This window comes from Neophocaena asiaeorientalis, unplaced genomic scaffold, assembly GCF_003031525.2.
Source record: "Neophocaena asiaeorientalis asiaeorientalis breed wild unplaced genomic scaffold, Neophocaena_asiaeorientalis_V1.1 scaffold251, whole genome shotgun sequence".
Taxonomy (NCBI): domain Eukaryota; kingdom Metazoa; phylum Chordata; class Mammalia; order Artiodactyla; family Phocoenidae; genus Neophocaena; species Neophocaena asiaeorientalis.
Genome location: NW_020173377.1, coordinates 5,739,933 through 5,755,925, shown reverse-complemented (window position 1 = coordinate 5,755,925; position 15,993 = coordinate 5,739,933). Strand labels below are relative to the sequence as shown.

The 15,993-nt window shown below is 41.6% G+C and overlaps 1 protein-coding gene across 1 annotated transcript in view; it reads left to right on the top strand.

Annotated features, from left to right (window-relative positions):
* The first annotated feature begins 564 nt into the window (after positions 1–564).
* The window catches only part of DENND6A (DENN domain containing 6A), a 55,228-nt gene continuing 39,799 nt past the window's right edge, over positions 565–15,993 (top strand). The window contains exon 1 of the mRNA XM_024746492.1: positions 565–874. Coding sequence (XP_024602260.1) covers positions 638–874 — 237 coding nt within the window. The 5' untranslated portion in view covers positions 565–637. The remainder of the gene's footprint in view (positions 875–15,993) is intronic.

Here is a 15,993-nt window from a genome sequence, read left to right as displayed (position 1 = left end):
CAAGAAAGGTGGGAGGGGGCTTGGTGGAGAGGGGGCTGCTGAATGAAGGCACAGATCTCTGTCAACAGATTGCCTGAGTGAACTTTAAGCCTGCATCAGAGTTTTAATACTTGCTTGGCTAGTCACATAACCTCTCAGAACCTCAGTTTACCTGAAAAGAAATATACAATGATGACTACCTACTAGATTCAATGAAGTAATATTTGCAAATACTTTCTTGCCATATCATCTGGCACAAAGTAAGTGCTCAATAAATGTTAGCCACCGTTACCACTATGTTCTAACAATTTGATAATACCTTATAATTATGAACGGTGTCATTCCAAGAATAATTCATTCCTTGGCTGTTGGACTGCGAAGGAGGATTCCAGGATTCACTGCTTCAGTCTTGAAGAGCTTTAAAGCAAGGAGGCTTCACAATCCCAGTCAAGGGCCTGCGCGACGTCTTTTACTCTGGGAGGCCGGTACAGGAGGACCCGTGCAGAGCCGGGCTCCCAGGGTCACATGGGCCGCGGCCCCGCCCCGGCCGAGCCCGTCCCCCGCGGCTGCGGCAGCTGTGGCTGCGTCTGCGCGGAGCCGAGCGCGCTCTGTGGCGCGGTCCGCAGTGGAGGCGGCGCAAACAGCCAGGGGGCGGCGGATGGCTCTGCGTGGTCTGGCAGGCTCGGGGCCCGGCTCCCGCGGGCCGCTGGGTCAGGCGGGGGCAGTGGACGAGGAACGCGAGGCGCCGGCCGTGGTGGCGGCGGGAGACGCGCCAGAGGACGTTGAAGAGGACGAGGGCCGCAGCCGGGGCCTGCTGCGCTGGGACGGCTTCTCAGCCTGGCTGCATTGCGTGTGTGTGGTGGGCTTCGACCTGGAGCTGGGCCAAGCCGTGGAGGTGAGGCCCGGCCGCACCTGGCCCCCGCGCCCCGTCCCGGTCCCCGCGCTGGGGCAGCCCCAGCAGAGCTTGTGGCCCGCGGGCCGACCGGCCTGGACCCTGCCCTCTGCGCATCCGGGCGTGGCCGGCAGCCCCTCCGCCGTCTGCCGGGCTGCGGTCCAGAGGCAGTTCCCGTGGGAGGATCGTGGGCTGTGGCTAAGGGTGAAAAGTTCTCTCTAGCCCCCTCCTAAATACTTGTTGATGGCCCTGTTTTCTTTTCTTTTCTTTTTTTTTTTTTTTTTAACCCGGTGTCACAGGAATAACTAGAATGGTTAGCGGCACCCGGAGAAGACTGCAGGCAGGATGTTTGGGACTTTTTCAAGAAGCAAACAATGCCCCTGACATATGGTGAACTATAATAGCCAGACCTCACACAACCAACTTTTTTTAGACTCATGGATTGTTTTGGTCATTTGCAGCGACTCTCAGAACATTCCACTTAGCCTGAGCCGAAATGCTTGTCTCAGCAGGGGTTTTCTCCTTTTCCTCCTTTTGTTCCTCATCTCTGTTATTTCTTGATGTTGCTTATGAGACGGCCTGAAAGCTAATAGCAAGATGAACATAAGGAAAATCGTTCGCTTGTGAATTTGTCAAGTTTTCCATTTTTATAGCGCCTTGTTGAAAGGCCTTGTAATCTTGACATTATTTAGGGTTCCTTTTGTAGCATAAGAGATTGCTTGTCTTTATGTAGCCAAGAAAAACGTAGAGTCAGAAGGACCTACGTTTAGAAGATTTTTTTGTTTGTTTTGGTGGCAATGACAGATTTTAATGAATCATCTCATTCTGACTTTAGTGGCATGAGTGGGCTATGAAAATTGGCCAGGGAGGTGTTTCTTAATGTGGAGTGTGTATTCAGCCTGTCTTCTCTGTGTTTTATCATTACACAGCTCAATACACTTTAAGTTTCCACTAAGATTTAGGCATTATCTTGGTTGTTGAGCAGACGTATATGAAAGATATACTCTAACCTATACTTATAGAGTAAGACTACAATTTAGAGGAGAACCAAGAATTAATCACACCAGCAGATAGGGCTAAATGCAGTGCTTGGCACGTGACAGTGTTCAATAAAAAGTTGATAGAGTGAATACATGAACAGTACTTTGAGATGGAAACAACAGTTCCCAAAGACTGTGAAGAAGAGATTTATGTCATCTATCATGTACACTGACATATTAACCTGAAGCTATATGTATAGCAAAATACGATTTAATCAGAAAGCATAGGATTGAGTTGTTGTAGTCGATTACATTTTTGAATAGTTAAAGTATGGAGATCTTTTGGACTCTGACCCTTTGGGCATGCTTTATAATGTGTATGTTTTTTTCTGACCTAATAAACAATACTTAGCAAGTATTGAGGTGCTACAAAAATGTGAATCACTGAGACTATTTTGAATTTCATTTCCCATAGTATATGCTATTGCACAGAGTTTTCTTTAGGTCTTTGGTTCTTCACATTTTTAAAAGGTCCAGAATGCAGATAAGTTATGAACTTCATGAACTCTCTCCCTAAGGAAAATGGTAATACAAAATCATGTATATGCTTCCATTGACTATCTGGGGGTCATTTATGGAGTTTCTGTTGCATTGTCCTCAGGTTAAGAATCACTGATTTTAGAAAATGTAGGGTGAGGGTGGGGAAGATTCCCTAATAAAGGATCCCGAGAAAGATAAACACATTGAGAGGCAACACAATTTAATTTTGTTTTGTTTTCCTGAGGAATGTAGAATATTGCCACTTTTAAAATGGAGAAAAAGGAATACAAATTAATAATTAATATAACAAAATAGTTGAAAATATATTTCACTTTTGTAATATGGCCATATCCAGGCCAAAACTGGACAGGAGGGGTGGCTGTAATGGGGCAAGAAGGTAAGTATAGAATTGTTTTGGAGAAATGACATAATAGCCCCACCGTACTTCCTATAATGCACAGCCATAGGGATTCAGAAGGGAAGTTAATTAAATAGGTTAAAAACTAAGTTTGGACAGTATATCCTCCAACTCAGTTGTGTTATCAGAAATGCAGTCATTTAGTCTTAGGCTTGAGAGAGACTTAAGAAGTCAGTTCTGCCATGATAGAAAGTACCAGTTGCAAATTTTAAATGCATAAACAATGCCACTTATTTAAGCTTAAATCCCTACTAAAGAGATAATGTAGAATATTGACCAAGAACTCAGACCCTAGAGCTAGACTGCCTAGGCTTGAATCTGTGTGACTTGGGGTACGTTACTTAGCTCATTACTTAGCTCATCTGAGCCTCACACTCCTCTGTGACAGGATAACAGTGCCTATATCATGGCACTGTTGTGAGGGTTAGGTAAGTTAATGTTGATGAAGCATTTGGAACAGTGCCTTGGACTCAGTAAGACCTAGGTAAGTCAGTATTTGGGAAGCACTGAAATTCTCTTTTTCATTTTCAATGAAGAGAACCCCTAAGTTTTGCTTTGTGAAGATGAAGCCTTCGGACCTTAGTTTTCTCACTAGAAAAATGAAGTTGAAGTACTAGAATCAGTATTCTTCTTTTTTTTTTTTTGCAGTACGTGGGCCTCTCACTGCTGTGGCCTCTCCCATTGCGGAGCACAAGCTGTGGGCGCGCAAACTCAGTGGCCGTGGCTTACGGGCCCAGCCGCTCCGCAGCATGTGGGATCTTCCCAGGCTGGGGCACAAACCCGTGCCCCCTGCATTGGCAGGCAGACTCTCAACCACTGTGCCACCAGGGAAGCCCGAATTAGTATTCTTTGTAAAGTAGGGGAACTTTTTTTCTGGGTAGATGAAAATCAGATGTACCTCAGTGGCTAATCTGGTTGAAATGGGGCCTGTGTGTATATATTTGGTTGTGGACGACAGAAACTAAGCTATAGCTGAAGGAGAAAAGGCACATTTGCTGTAAGGCCACAGAGGTGTTTCAAGATGTCCAAGGTACAAATCTAGAGGGACTTCCAGAAAATGGCTAGAGCCCAGAACCAGGGAAGTCTCTTGTTTATGCTCTTGTTTTATGGATTTTGTTCATGCTTCATGCTCTCCTTTAAACTAACTTCTCTGCTTCTGTGATCTTTATGGCAAAGTTGCCCTTTTCGGCCACTTCAGCGAAGAGAGTGAATGTCATTCTCATTCCAAACACTGGAGGAAGGTACTCAGGCCTGGTTTGGAGCAGATTCTCACTCTGCTGTAATCAGCTGAAAACCTGAGTGGTTGGAGGAGTGGTCTGTGTTGCATAAAATGTCTGTTGGGAACCCTGTCCTAGAAGAAGGGGACAGTAAAGGGGATCTTTTGAGCTGGGAAGAGACTGCAAAAGGTGTTGACTACAGGAGGTGTGCTCAGCCTCTTTCTTTTTCCCTGAGATGGCTCTGTGTACGTGGGCCTCTCACTGCTGTGGCCTCTCCCGTTGCGGAGCACAAGCTGTGGACGCGCAAACTCAGTGGCCGTGGCTTACGGGCCCAGCCGCTCCGCAGCATGTGGGATCTTCCCAGGCTGGGGCACAAACCCGTGCCCCCTGCATTGGCAGGCAGACTCTCAACCACTGTGCCACCAGGGAAGCCCGAATTAGTATTCTTTGTAAAGTAGGGGAACTTTTTTTCTGGGTAGATGAAAATCAGATGTACCTCAGTGGCTAATCTGGTTGAAATGGGGCCTGTGTGTATATATTTGGTTGTGGACGACAGAAACTAAGCTATAGCTGAAGGAGAAAAGGCACATTTGCTGTAAGGCCACAGAGGTGTTTCAAGATGTCCAAGGTACAAATCTAGAGGGACTTCCAGAAAATGGCTAGAGCCCAGAACCAGGGAAGTCTCTTGTTTATGCTCTTGTTTTATGGATTTTGTTCATGCTTCATGCTCTCCTTTAAACTAACTTCTCTGCTTCTGTGATCTTTATGGCAAAGTTGCCCTTTTCGGCCACTTCAGCGAAGAGAGTGAATGTCATTCTCATTCCAAACACTGGAGGAAGGTACTCAGGCCTGGTTTGGAGCAGATTCTCACTCTGCTGTAATCAGCTGAAAACCTGAGTGGTTGGAGGAGTGGTCTGTGTTGCATAAAATGTCTGTTGGGAACCCTGTCCTAGAAGAAGGGGACAGTAAAGGGGATCTTTTGAGCTGGGAAGAGACTGCAAAAGGTGTTGACTACAGGAGGTGTGCTCAGCCTCTTTCTTTTTCCCTGAGATGGCTCTGGCATCACCACAGTGACACTAAGGGTCTTCTGGACCAAGGTTTGAAATCCTCTGAATTTTATATACTCTTTGTCACTTCCAGCTCTGTGAAATTACCTGATTTTATAATAAAGCCTTAATTAATTATCTGAATCCAGAATTGCCTCATTCCAGTTTTTTTTTCTCATTGAGTAATAATATGTTCATTGTTGAAAACTTGGCAAGAAAGGGAATTATAAACACTAGAAAACATCACTCATAATTATATTAAGAGATTAATACTTGGCATTTTTGTTAATACTTTTTTTCTTTATATAATTTTGTATCTGTCAAGGATAAGTTTGATTGTTAAGAACAGAAATCCTCTCAAATAAATTTAAGTGAAGAGAAATTGATTGTAAGGAATCTTTTGGAACTAGTTGCAGGAAGCAGGGTTGAACCTCTTGGGATTTGGAAAGCCCCAGGCTTTTGCCTTTGTCTCTGTGGAGCTGTGTGGTCTTTTGTCTTTGCTTCTCTTTGCATGTCTGTTCTATTCTCTGTGCTGAGGCTGATTTCCTCTGCAAGGGTCTCAATTTCTGCTCCCCCATTTCACTTGACTTAGGGTTTCCACGGTACTGATATTAGCCAAACTTCTACTTTTGTATTCTGGAACCAGGCAGAAGCTTAATTCAAATACTAGAGTATCTGATTGGTTCAGCATGGGTCAGGTGCTCCCTTTTGTTCAGTCAGTTGCGGTAAGGAGACAGTGTTTCAGTAACCGTAGTGGCCACTTAGGCTCACCCCTGCAAAAGGAGGGGACACTTGAAAGCATGGTTTGGGCAGCAGTCCCCCAAATAGGTCTGCTGTAAGAGTCTGCCATTACTGATAAGCATTCTCACAATTTGCCATATTGTTAGAGTCCTCATAAATATTTTTTTATGGACCATAATTTATTTAACCATTTTCTCTAATTTGGATATTTAGTAGTTTCTTTTTTTCTTCATAGTGTGAAGAGTTGTTTGCCACCTGTACACACTTCCTTAGAGATGGTCTTCATTTTTTGAGGGCCTTTAAATCATGTGAATTTACGGAACTCACAGAACATCATGGGAGGTGACACATCTGTAATTTGAGATTACCTCTTGAACCTCTCCAGCCCCTACCCCAATTTTATAAGAATCGAGAAATCATTGGTGGCTTTCCCCCTGTTGAAGGCTATGACCTATCAACTTTTTGGACAGTATCAATCTAGTGAAAAGAGTACAAGCTTTGGGGTGTTGAACATATGCTAATTGTCCGAGTTTTGACCAGTTTCTTCAGTCTCTGTGTCTCATTTTCCTCAATTATAAAATGGCAAAATACTATCCTGAGCGTTGTTGGAGGTACTAAGTGAGATAAAGCATGTAAAAATTAATTTCTGTTATTTAATGCATACCCAATATGTTAGCTACCCTTTTAAAAAATATTTTTTAAATTTTGTTTTATTTTTTTATTTTTGGCTGCATTGGATCTTCGTTGCTGCACGCGGGCTTTCTCTAGTTGCGGCGAGCGGGGGCTACTCTTTGTTGCGGTGCGCAGGCTTCTCATTGCAGTGGCTTCTCTTGTTGCGGAGCACTGGCTCTAGGAGTTCGGGCTTCAGTAGTTGTGACACGCGGGCTCAGTAGTTGTGGCACGTGGGCTCTCGAGTACTTTTTGGACAGTATCAATCTAGTGAAAAGAGTACAAGCTTTGGGGTGTTGAACATATGCTAATTGTCCGAGTTTTGACCAGTTTCTTCAGTCTCTGTGTCTCATTTTCCTCAATTATAAAATGGCAAAATACTATCCTGAGCGTTGTTGGAGGTACTAAGTGAGATAAAGCATGTAAAAATTAATTTCTGTTATTTAATGCATACCCAATATGTTAGCTACCCTTTTAAAAAATATTTTTTAAATTTTGTTTTATTTTTTTATTTTTGGCTGCATTGGATCTTCGTTGCTGCACGCGGGCTTTCTCTAGTTGCGGCGAGCGGGGGCTACTCTTTGTTGCGGTGCGCAGGCTTCTCATTGCAGTGGCTTCTCTTGTTGCGGAGCACTGGCTCTAGGAGTTCGGGCTTCAGTAGTTGTGACACGCGGGCTCAGTAGTTGTGGCACGTGGGCTCTCGAGCACAGGCTCAGTAGTTGTGGCACACAGGCTTAATTGCTCTGTGGCATGTGAAAGCTTACTGGACCAGGGATCGAACCCGTGTCCCCTGAATTGACAGGTGGGTTCTTTCTTTCTTTCTTTTTTTTTTTTTTGCTGTACGCAGGCCTCTTACTGTTGTGGCCTATCCCGTTGCGGAGCACAGGCTCCGGACACGCAGGCTCAGCGACCATGGCTTACGGGTCCAGCCGCTCCACGGCATGTGGTATCTTCCCACACCGGGGCATGAACCCGTGTCCCCTGCATCGGCAGGCGGACTCTCAACCACTGCGCCACCAGGGAAGCCCAACAGGTGGATTCTTAACCACTGCGTCACCAGGGAAGTCTCTAGCCCCTTTTTTATAATTAGTGGCCTTGCACATTCAGTAATCAGTGTGGGCCTATCTTGGCTATTCCCTCACTCCTATTATTTTGCCTTAAATTTATTTATAAAAACACACAGCTTTGGATGTGAATCATCCAAGCTAAGCTTGTGTCAGTCACAGGTACTTAAAGCACTTTCTGGGAATCAAGTTTATTAGGTTTCACTTTGCTGATAATCTATGACATAGCCTATTTGTATGTACATATATGTGTACATACATATATGTATATGTACATAGTTTGTATTTCACCTCTTTGGTGAAAAGGATTTCAGGCCAGTTAAATTATCTATAAAAAGCAGGACAATTTATAATCATTTCATTACTGATCCCCCCCTACTTTTTTTCTAACAAATGAAGATAAATCTCTGCTTTGGGGTGAAGGCAAACTTATGCCGTTTTTAAAAGAGCAGGTAGCAGAATTGACTCCCCTTTTTTTCCCACTTCTGTTTTTTGTTGAGCCACTGCCTATTTCCCTTATCCCCTAACAGGGTGGAATCTGGAGTAGTCAGCACAGTTTTCTTTATCTTAGCAAAGTTTCTGTTTATTTTTCTGAGAAGGATAAAGGCAGTTGTGTGAAAGGTTTTCGTGTTTCTTCCTCTCTTCTGGGTGACCCATAGCCTCAGTATTTGATCCTCAGCATGTTCACTGTTTTAATTGAAATGGGTGTGTATAATTGCATGCTGCTATACTGTCTCATTGAGCCATCTATTCAGATATTTACTGGACAACTACCATATCCAGACAATGGTATGTTCTGGAGGTAAAGCCTTGATTATCCCTTCCTCATTGAGTTTGCAGTCTAGCATGGAAGGTAGACCATTCAACAGTGAATGATAGGATAGGATTTGCAGGGTACTAATAATGGCCTTTAAATTTCCTTGTGAAATAGTAGCACTTCATGGTAGCTTGATGTAGTTCTATGATTTGAGGTTTAAAACCTTAGTGACCTCTTGAGCTTCTTAGGCTCCCAGATTCTACAAAAGCTTCCTTGGTGTTACTAATCTCTGATTCAGTTATGAAATTATATAATCTGGGGATAATCTGGGACGTTCTAGTTAATTAGTTAGTTAGTTCTGTCTAGTTAGTTCTTTCACAAGTACTTTATGTTTTTGTACTTACTGTGATGAATGATGTGAAACATGGAAAACTGTACCTAAACTTTACTTTTTTTTGAGAAATGCTTTACCATCCATTCCATTTTCAAACTGATCAAGTTTTCTAGTAGAGTAATTTAACTTCAATCTTGAGAAAGTGGGAATCTTAGACTTGAGGATACTGTGATTTCAGGCCATTTTTTCTACTTTTTAAAGTAAGTAACATTCTCATTGAAGTGTAACACACATGTAGAAAAGTGCACAAATCCTAAATCTGTATTTTGGTGAATTTTCAAAAAATGAGTATACCATGTCACGACCCTAGAGATCAAGAAGCAATATTATTACTGCCCCCAAATTTCCCTTACATTCTCTTTCAGTCATGACCCATTCTCCTTTCCCCTCCAGCTCCTGGCAACCACTTATCTACTTTGTCTCTATGGATTCTCCTTTTCTGTATATTTCATATGAATGGAATCATACAACACGTGGCCTTTTTGTGTCTGGCTTCTTTCACTTAGTATGTTTTTAAGATTCATCCATGTTGTAGTATGTATTGGTACTTCATTCCTTTATATGGTTGAGTTTTATATCATTATATGGATATATCACTTTTTTTTAAGTTTATTTATTTATTTATTTTTGGCTGTGTTGGGTCTTTGTTGCTTTGCGCGGGCTTTCTCTAGTTGCGGTGAGTGGGGGCTACTCTTTGTTGCAGTGCGCGGGCTTCTCATTGCGGTGGCTTCTCTTGTGGAGCACAGGCTCTAGGTGGGTGGGCTTCAGTAGTTGTGGCACGTGGGCTCAGTAGTTGTGGTGCACGGGCTTAGTTGCTCTGCAGCATGTGGGATCTTCCCAGACCAGGGTTCGAACCCGTGTCCCCTACTTCAGCAGGCGCATTCTTAACCACTGCGCCACCAGGGAAGTCCAGATATATCACATTTTGTTTATCCATTCATCATTTGATGGAAATTTGGATTGTTTCCACGTTTTGGCTATGATGAATAATGCTGTTATGAACGTTCGTGTACAGGTTTTTGTGTGGATGTATGCTTTTCACTTCTCTTGGATGTATACCTAAGAGTGAAATTGCTGGGTCATATGGTAACTCCATGTTTAATTTTTTTGGCTGCTTTGGGTCGTTGTTGCTGTGCACAGGCTTTCTCTAGTTGCGGCGAGCCGGGGATACCCTTCGTTGCGGTGCATGGGCTTCTTATTGCGGTGGCTTCTCTTATTGTGGAGCACGGGCTCTAGGCTCGCAGGCTTCAGTAGTTGCAGCATGGGGGCTCAGTAGTTGTGGTGCATGGGCTCTAGAAAGCAGGGTCAGTAGTTGTGGCACACGGGCTTAGTTGTTCCGTAGTATGTGGGACCTTCCTGGACCAGGGATCGAACCCGTGTCCCCTGCATTGGCAGGCGGATTCTTAACCACTTTGCCACCAGGGAAGACTTCCATGTTTAATTTTATGATAAGCTACTAAATGGTTTTCCAATGTGACTTCATTTTCACATTTTCATCAGTAATGTATGAGGCTCCTAATTTCTCCATATCCTTGCTACCACTTTGTCCTTTTGATTACAGCCATCCTAGAAGTATGAGGTGGTATCTTACTGTAATTTTATTTGTTTTTCCCTAACAACTAATGACATTGAGCGTCTTTTCATGTGCTTATTGACCTCTTGTATATCTTTTTTGGAGAAATTTCAAATCAGATCCTTTGCCCATTTAAACATTGGGTTATTTGACTTTTTATTGTTGAATTATAAGTGTTCTTTATAGATCCTGTACTCTAGACCCTTATCAGATATATGATTTGCAGATACTTTCTCCCATTCTGCAGTTCGTCTTCACTTTCTTGGTAGTGTTCTTAGAAGTGCAAAAGCTTTAAATTTTGATGAAGTCCAATTTATTTATGGTTGCTTGTGTTTTTGGTATCATAGCTTAGAAACTATTGTCTAATTCAGAGTCATAAAGATTTATTCCTATATTTTCTTTTAAGAGTTTTATAGTTTTAGCTTTTACACTTAGGTCTTTGATCCACTTTGGGTTACTTTTTGAATATGATGTGAAGTAGAGGTGTTACTTTTTTAAAAACCTTATTTTGAGATAATTTTAGAGTTATGAAAGTAATTCATTCAGCTTCCTTTAATGTTAACATTTTATATAAACATAGTACAATTATCAAATCTAAGAATATAACATTGGCATGATACTGTGTACTGAGCAACAGAGTTTATTCAATTTCACTAGTTTTTCTATTAATGTCCTTTTTTTTCAGGATCTAATCCAGGTTCCTGCATTGCATACAGGTGTCATAACTCCCTCTCCAAAATCTGTGGAAGTTCCTCAGTCTTTTCTTATATTTCATGACTTTGACACTTTGGAAGAATATTGGTCAGATATTTTGTAGTATGTCTCTCAATTTGGGTTTTTCTGGTGTGTTCCTATGATTAGTCTGGGGTTATGCATTATTGGGAAGAATACCCCAGACATGATGTGCCCTTCTTGGTGCATCATATCAAAGAGTACATGGTGTTAAAATGTCTTATTATTAGTGATTTTAACCTTGATCACTTGGTTAAAATGATGTCTGCCAGATTTATCCACCGTGAATTTACTGTTTTTCTCTTCATAATTAGTAAATATTTATTTTGTGGGAGATACTTTGAGACTGTGCAGTATCTTGTTTCTCAAATTTGCTTGCTAATTTCAGCATCCAAAAGTGGATCTTTCCTGTAGTAACTATTATTACTCTGGTGTTCTAATAGTGATTTGCTATTTTCCTTATTCCTTCTGCATTTATTAGTTGGAATTCTTTTTTTTTAACACAGTATTTCAGTTTCATTTTTATTATTTTTATTTTTAAATATTTATTTATTTTTGGCTGCATTGGGTCTTCGTTGCTGTGTGCAGGCTTTCTCTAGTTGCGGTGAGCAGGGGCTACTCTTCGTTGCGCGGGCTTCTCATTGCGGTGGCTTCTCTTGCTGCGGAGCATGGGCTCTCCAAGTGCATGGGCTTCAGTAGTTGTGGCACACAGGCCCAGTAGTTGTGGCTCACGGGATTAGTTGCTCCGCAGCATATTGGATCTTCCTTGACCAGGGCTCGAACCCACGTCCCCTGCATTGGCAGGCAGATTCTTAACCACCGCACCAACAGGGAAGTCCCCAAGGTTATGATGATGTTTGTTTGTAAGTTGATGTTTCTGTAGGAGGTCAAGGCAAGGTTTCTTGGGAAATGTAGTCTCTGTCAGGCCTGGGACACCAGGCAGGGTCATGCAGTAGAGACAGATACCCAGTCACATGGCATCAGGTAGACACCCATTCACACACAACTTGGGTGCATGGCAGGCATGAATTTTTCCCATGTCCAAATGATACTGGCAGTAAGTTAGCTGGTATTTCTAATTTTCCTCCTCCTGGGACCATGATTATTTTCATACTGAGTTGGGAATGCTAGAGAGATGTATATGTATGCAGAGAAATGTACCTTTGAATAGACCCATTTAAAACATTTTGTAATACTCTTTTCCAGTATATATATTAATATTTTTCTGAGACATTTTTTCTATTGTAACATGATGTGAAATATGTCATCATTTTTAAGCCTTAATAATTATATCAAATAAAACTCACTTTTCTCTTCGGTTATTACCTGGCCACCTCTCCCTTATTTGCTGTGACATGGGAGATCTTAACATAGGTAACAAAACCAGAGTGACATTAGTTGATGCTCTCTGTCCCCCTTTAATGCCACCCAGAATGCCAGTGGTTGGGGGAATAGAGATGCCTTTACTTGAGCTATGGAGAGAGGAAGCTTCAAGTGAGAGGCATCTCCAGGTACTGGAGCTAATCCACAGTTGATTATTTCCCATATAGCTATCAGGAGCTAACTGACTAAAACTAAACTAACAGTGATTGCCCAAACTTATATTTAAACTTTTTTTTTAACAACATAAAGTATGTACACAGGTAATAATTCTAGTAACTGTGGCAATTTGCGCAGTTCTAGATACTTGGTAGTGGTTACTTTTCTTTCGTTTTTTAAATAGGGAGTTGATGTTTTTAAAGTTAAGTATGAATTTTTCTTTTTTCTTTTTTAAAAATCTATTTTCACTTGTTTATTTTTTTCTTTTGCCTGTGCAGCAATCAGGATCTTAGTTCCCTAACCAGGGATCGAACCTGTGCCCCTGCAGTGGAAGCATGGAGTCTTAACCACTGGACCACCAGGGAAGTCCCTGAATTTTTCTGATATTTCTGATCTTAGGTACAGTGTGGCCATTTCAGTAGCTGTAGCATATAAATATGCATTGTTTCTTTTTGAATATCATATTTGTTCCAAAATAAAACACTGAGTAGTTCTAACAGAGTACATTAAAATGAAATTCTAGATACTATTTGACAGTCTAGTACAATCAGAGTTTTTACTTCACTTTTTTTAATTTAAATTTTATTTTTGGCTGCGTTGGGTCTTCATTGCTGCGCATGGGCTTTTCTCTAGTTGTGGTGAGCAGGGGCTACTCTTCGTTGTGGTGTGTGGGCTTCTCATTGCGGTGGCTTCTCTTGTTGCAGAGCACAGGCTCTAGGCGTGTGGCTTCAGTAGTTGCAGCTCGTGGGCTTAGTAGTTGTGGTGTGTGGGCCCTAGAGCGCATGGGCTTCAGTAGTTGTGGCGCGTGGACTCAGTAGTTGTGGCTCACGGACTCTAGAGCGCAGAATCAGTAGTTGTGGTGCATGGGCTTTGTTGCTCCGTGGCATGTGGAGTCTTCCCGGATCAGGGATTGAACCTGTGTCCCCTGCATTGGCAAGTGGATTCTTGTGCCACCAGGGAAGTCCCACAGTCAGAGTTTTTAAAAGGCAGACTGTTTTTTTGTGGGGTTTTTCTGGGGCTGCGCTGTGCGGCTGTGGGACCCTGGTTCCCTGTCCAGGGATCGAACCCGGGCCCCCTGCATTGGAAGTGTGGAGTGCAAACCACTGGGCCACCAGGGAATTTCCTGAAAGACAGATTTGATAGGTTCTGTAGTTTTTATATCCTTTTAACTTACTTAAATATATAGAGCATATATAAGTCCCTTAAATACATGCATATACACACATATATATACACACACATGTTATATATATATATTTAAGGTACTCATATATATGGGTAAAACATACCAACATTTTTCTTCTATACTGTCTTGCTAATATTTTAAACCTTAGGAAACCAATGTCCAGATGAACCATGGTTGATATCTTTATGTAATAAAAAATGGAATTTTGTATATTTGCTTTTGAGTTGGTATTTTAATTTGAGGAAATAAAAATTTGAAGGGCATTCACATAAAAGTGAATTTAGAGTCTAAGATTAAGCTGTTACAGGCCACTAAACTTCTCAATATGTTTTAGACCAGCAAACTCCAGGTTAACTTAGATGTAAAGAGATTTTCATGAATATGGCCAAATAGGTTATAAGTTTGCCATTTCTCCTTTATTTTTATTTATTTATTACATATTTATTTATTTACTTGGCTGTGCTGGGTCTTAGTTGCAGCACGCAGCATCTGTGCCATTTCTCCTTTAAAGGTAACAAAGTAAAATGGTCTCAAGGTGAAGCAAGGAAGATCTATGTACACTTAAAGAATTACATATTACTAAATACTGAGTTGTTTAACAGAGCTAATCTGAGAGTATATCCACTGATTGAAGAAATATTTTTTTAGTGTCTACTATGCACCAGAAACTGTTCTAGGTGTGAAGATAGACTGTTGAACAAAACAGACCAGGTTCTTGCCTTCATGAATTGTGGAGACAGAGGTTAAGTCAGGTCGGTCAGAACATGGGATACAAAGCAAAGTAGGGCGAATATTGGCTTTGGTGTCATTTTCTATTCCAGGAATGCTGGGTGGTTTTCATGTAACAATACCAGCTCTGTAGACCCTCCTCATACTCCTGAATTGAGAAGGATTATATGCCACATCCTGGCTAGGGGAGGAAGAGGGCTGTGATTGTGAGTTAATGATTGCTACTATGGGTGGAGTGAGGAATGGTGGCTTTTGTACTTTGGAATCAGGCAGACCTAAGTTCAAGTCCTGGTTGTGGCACTTACTAGATGCTAAATTTTGGGAGAGTTATTTAACTACTGTGAACTTGTCCCCTCTTCTGTAAAGATGTGAAGAATTGACAGAGTTGTGAAAATTAAAAACTCTAGAAGATGGTCAGTAATGTGAATTCTCCCCATCTTTTTTCTTACCTTAGTTTTCTTATATGTAAAGTGGGGATACCATTTCTAGCCTTGTCTATTATTGTGAGAACTAAATAAATGAAATAAATATGTGAAACCACCTTAATACAGTTTATAATGTGCTATTACTGTATGTTATTTCTGGAAATGTAAGATTTTCAGGCACCTGGGCAACTCTGGGGAATGGAAGAACTCATGGATTCTTCCAGAACTGGAAGAGCAACCTAGTATTAATGCAGTTCCGCTACACATTGTGTTGTTTCCTCTCTTTTTGGTTACCAGCCACTAGCTAACCTGCTGCTCCGAATCCCATCTCTTCTTCACATTCCCGAGAGAATCTGTACTGGCCCACTTGAGCACTGGTATTCTCTTGGGCAGAATTTTCATACCCAGCCCCATCTGGGCACTTGGTTGATTGGCCTATAGAGTGGGTGCCCTTGGGTCTGGTGTTTACTAGTACTTGTTCTGACAGGAGCTGTGTGGGCCTAGTCTTGCTTCCTTCGTGGGGCTGTGGGACAGGAATTTCCCTCAGAAGGTGGCTGGGTCACTGCAGGCACTAAATTGACCTATCTAGGGAAGTGCTATGACTATTTAAAAGGATTGGAGGAAAATAGGATAGGCTTTATGGTGGGAAGATGGCCTCTGAGATTTCTTAAATTGCAGATGATCATTTTTTCCTTTTCATTTTTCTTTTAATAAGTAGTTAGTAATTTGTATTACTTCTTGGAATCAATTGAAAATTATTATTTCTTGAAGTAGCTACAAGCTTATAGATCAAGTTCTCTTTAGATTTTAGGCTTCCAAAGAAAAGACTCAAAAACCTTTGAGTTATTAGCAATTCAATTGGTAAATTATTCTTTTTAAAAAAATATTTATTTATTTATTTGGTTGCGCTGGGTCTTAGTTGCAGCACATGGGTTCCTTACTTGTGGCAGGCAGGCTCCTTTAGTTGCAGCTCGAGGGCTCCTTAGTTGTGGCTCACCGGCTCCCTAGTTGTTATTATTTCTTGAAGTAGCTACAAGCTTATAGATCAAGTTCTCTTTAGATTTTAGGCTTCCAAAGAAAAGACTCAAAAACCTTTGAGTTATTAGCAATTC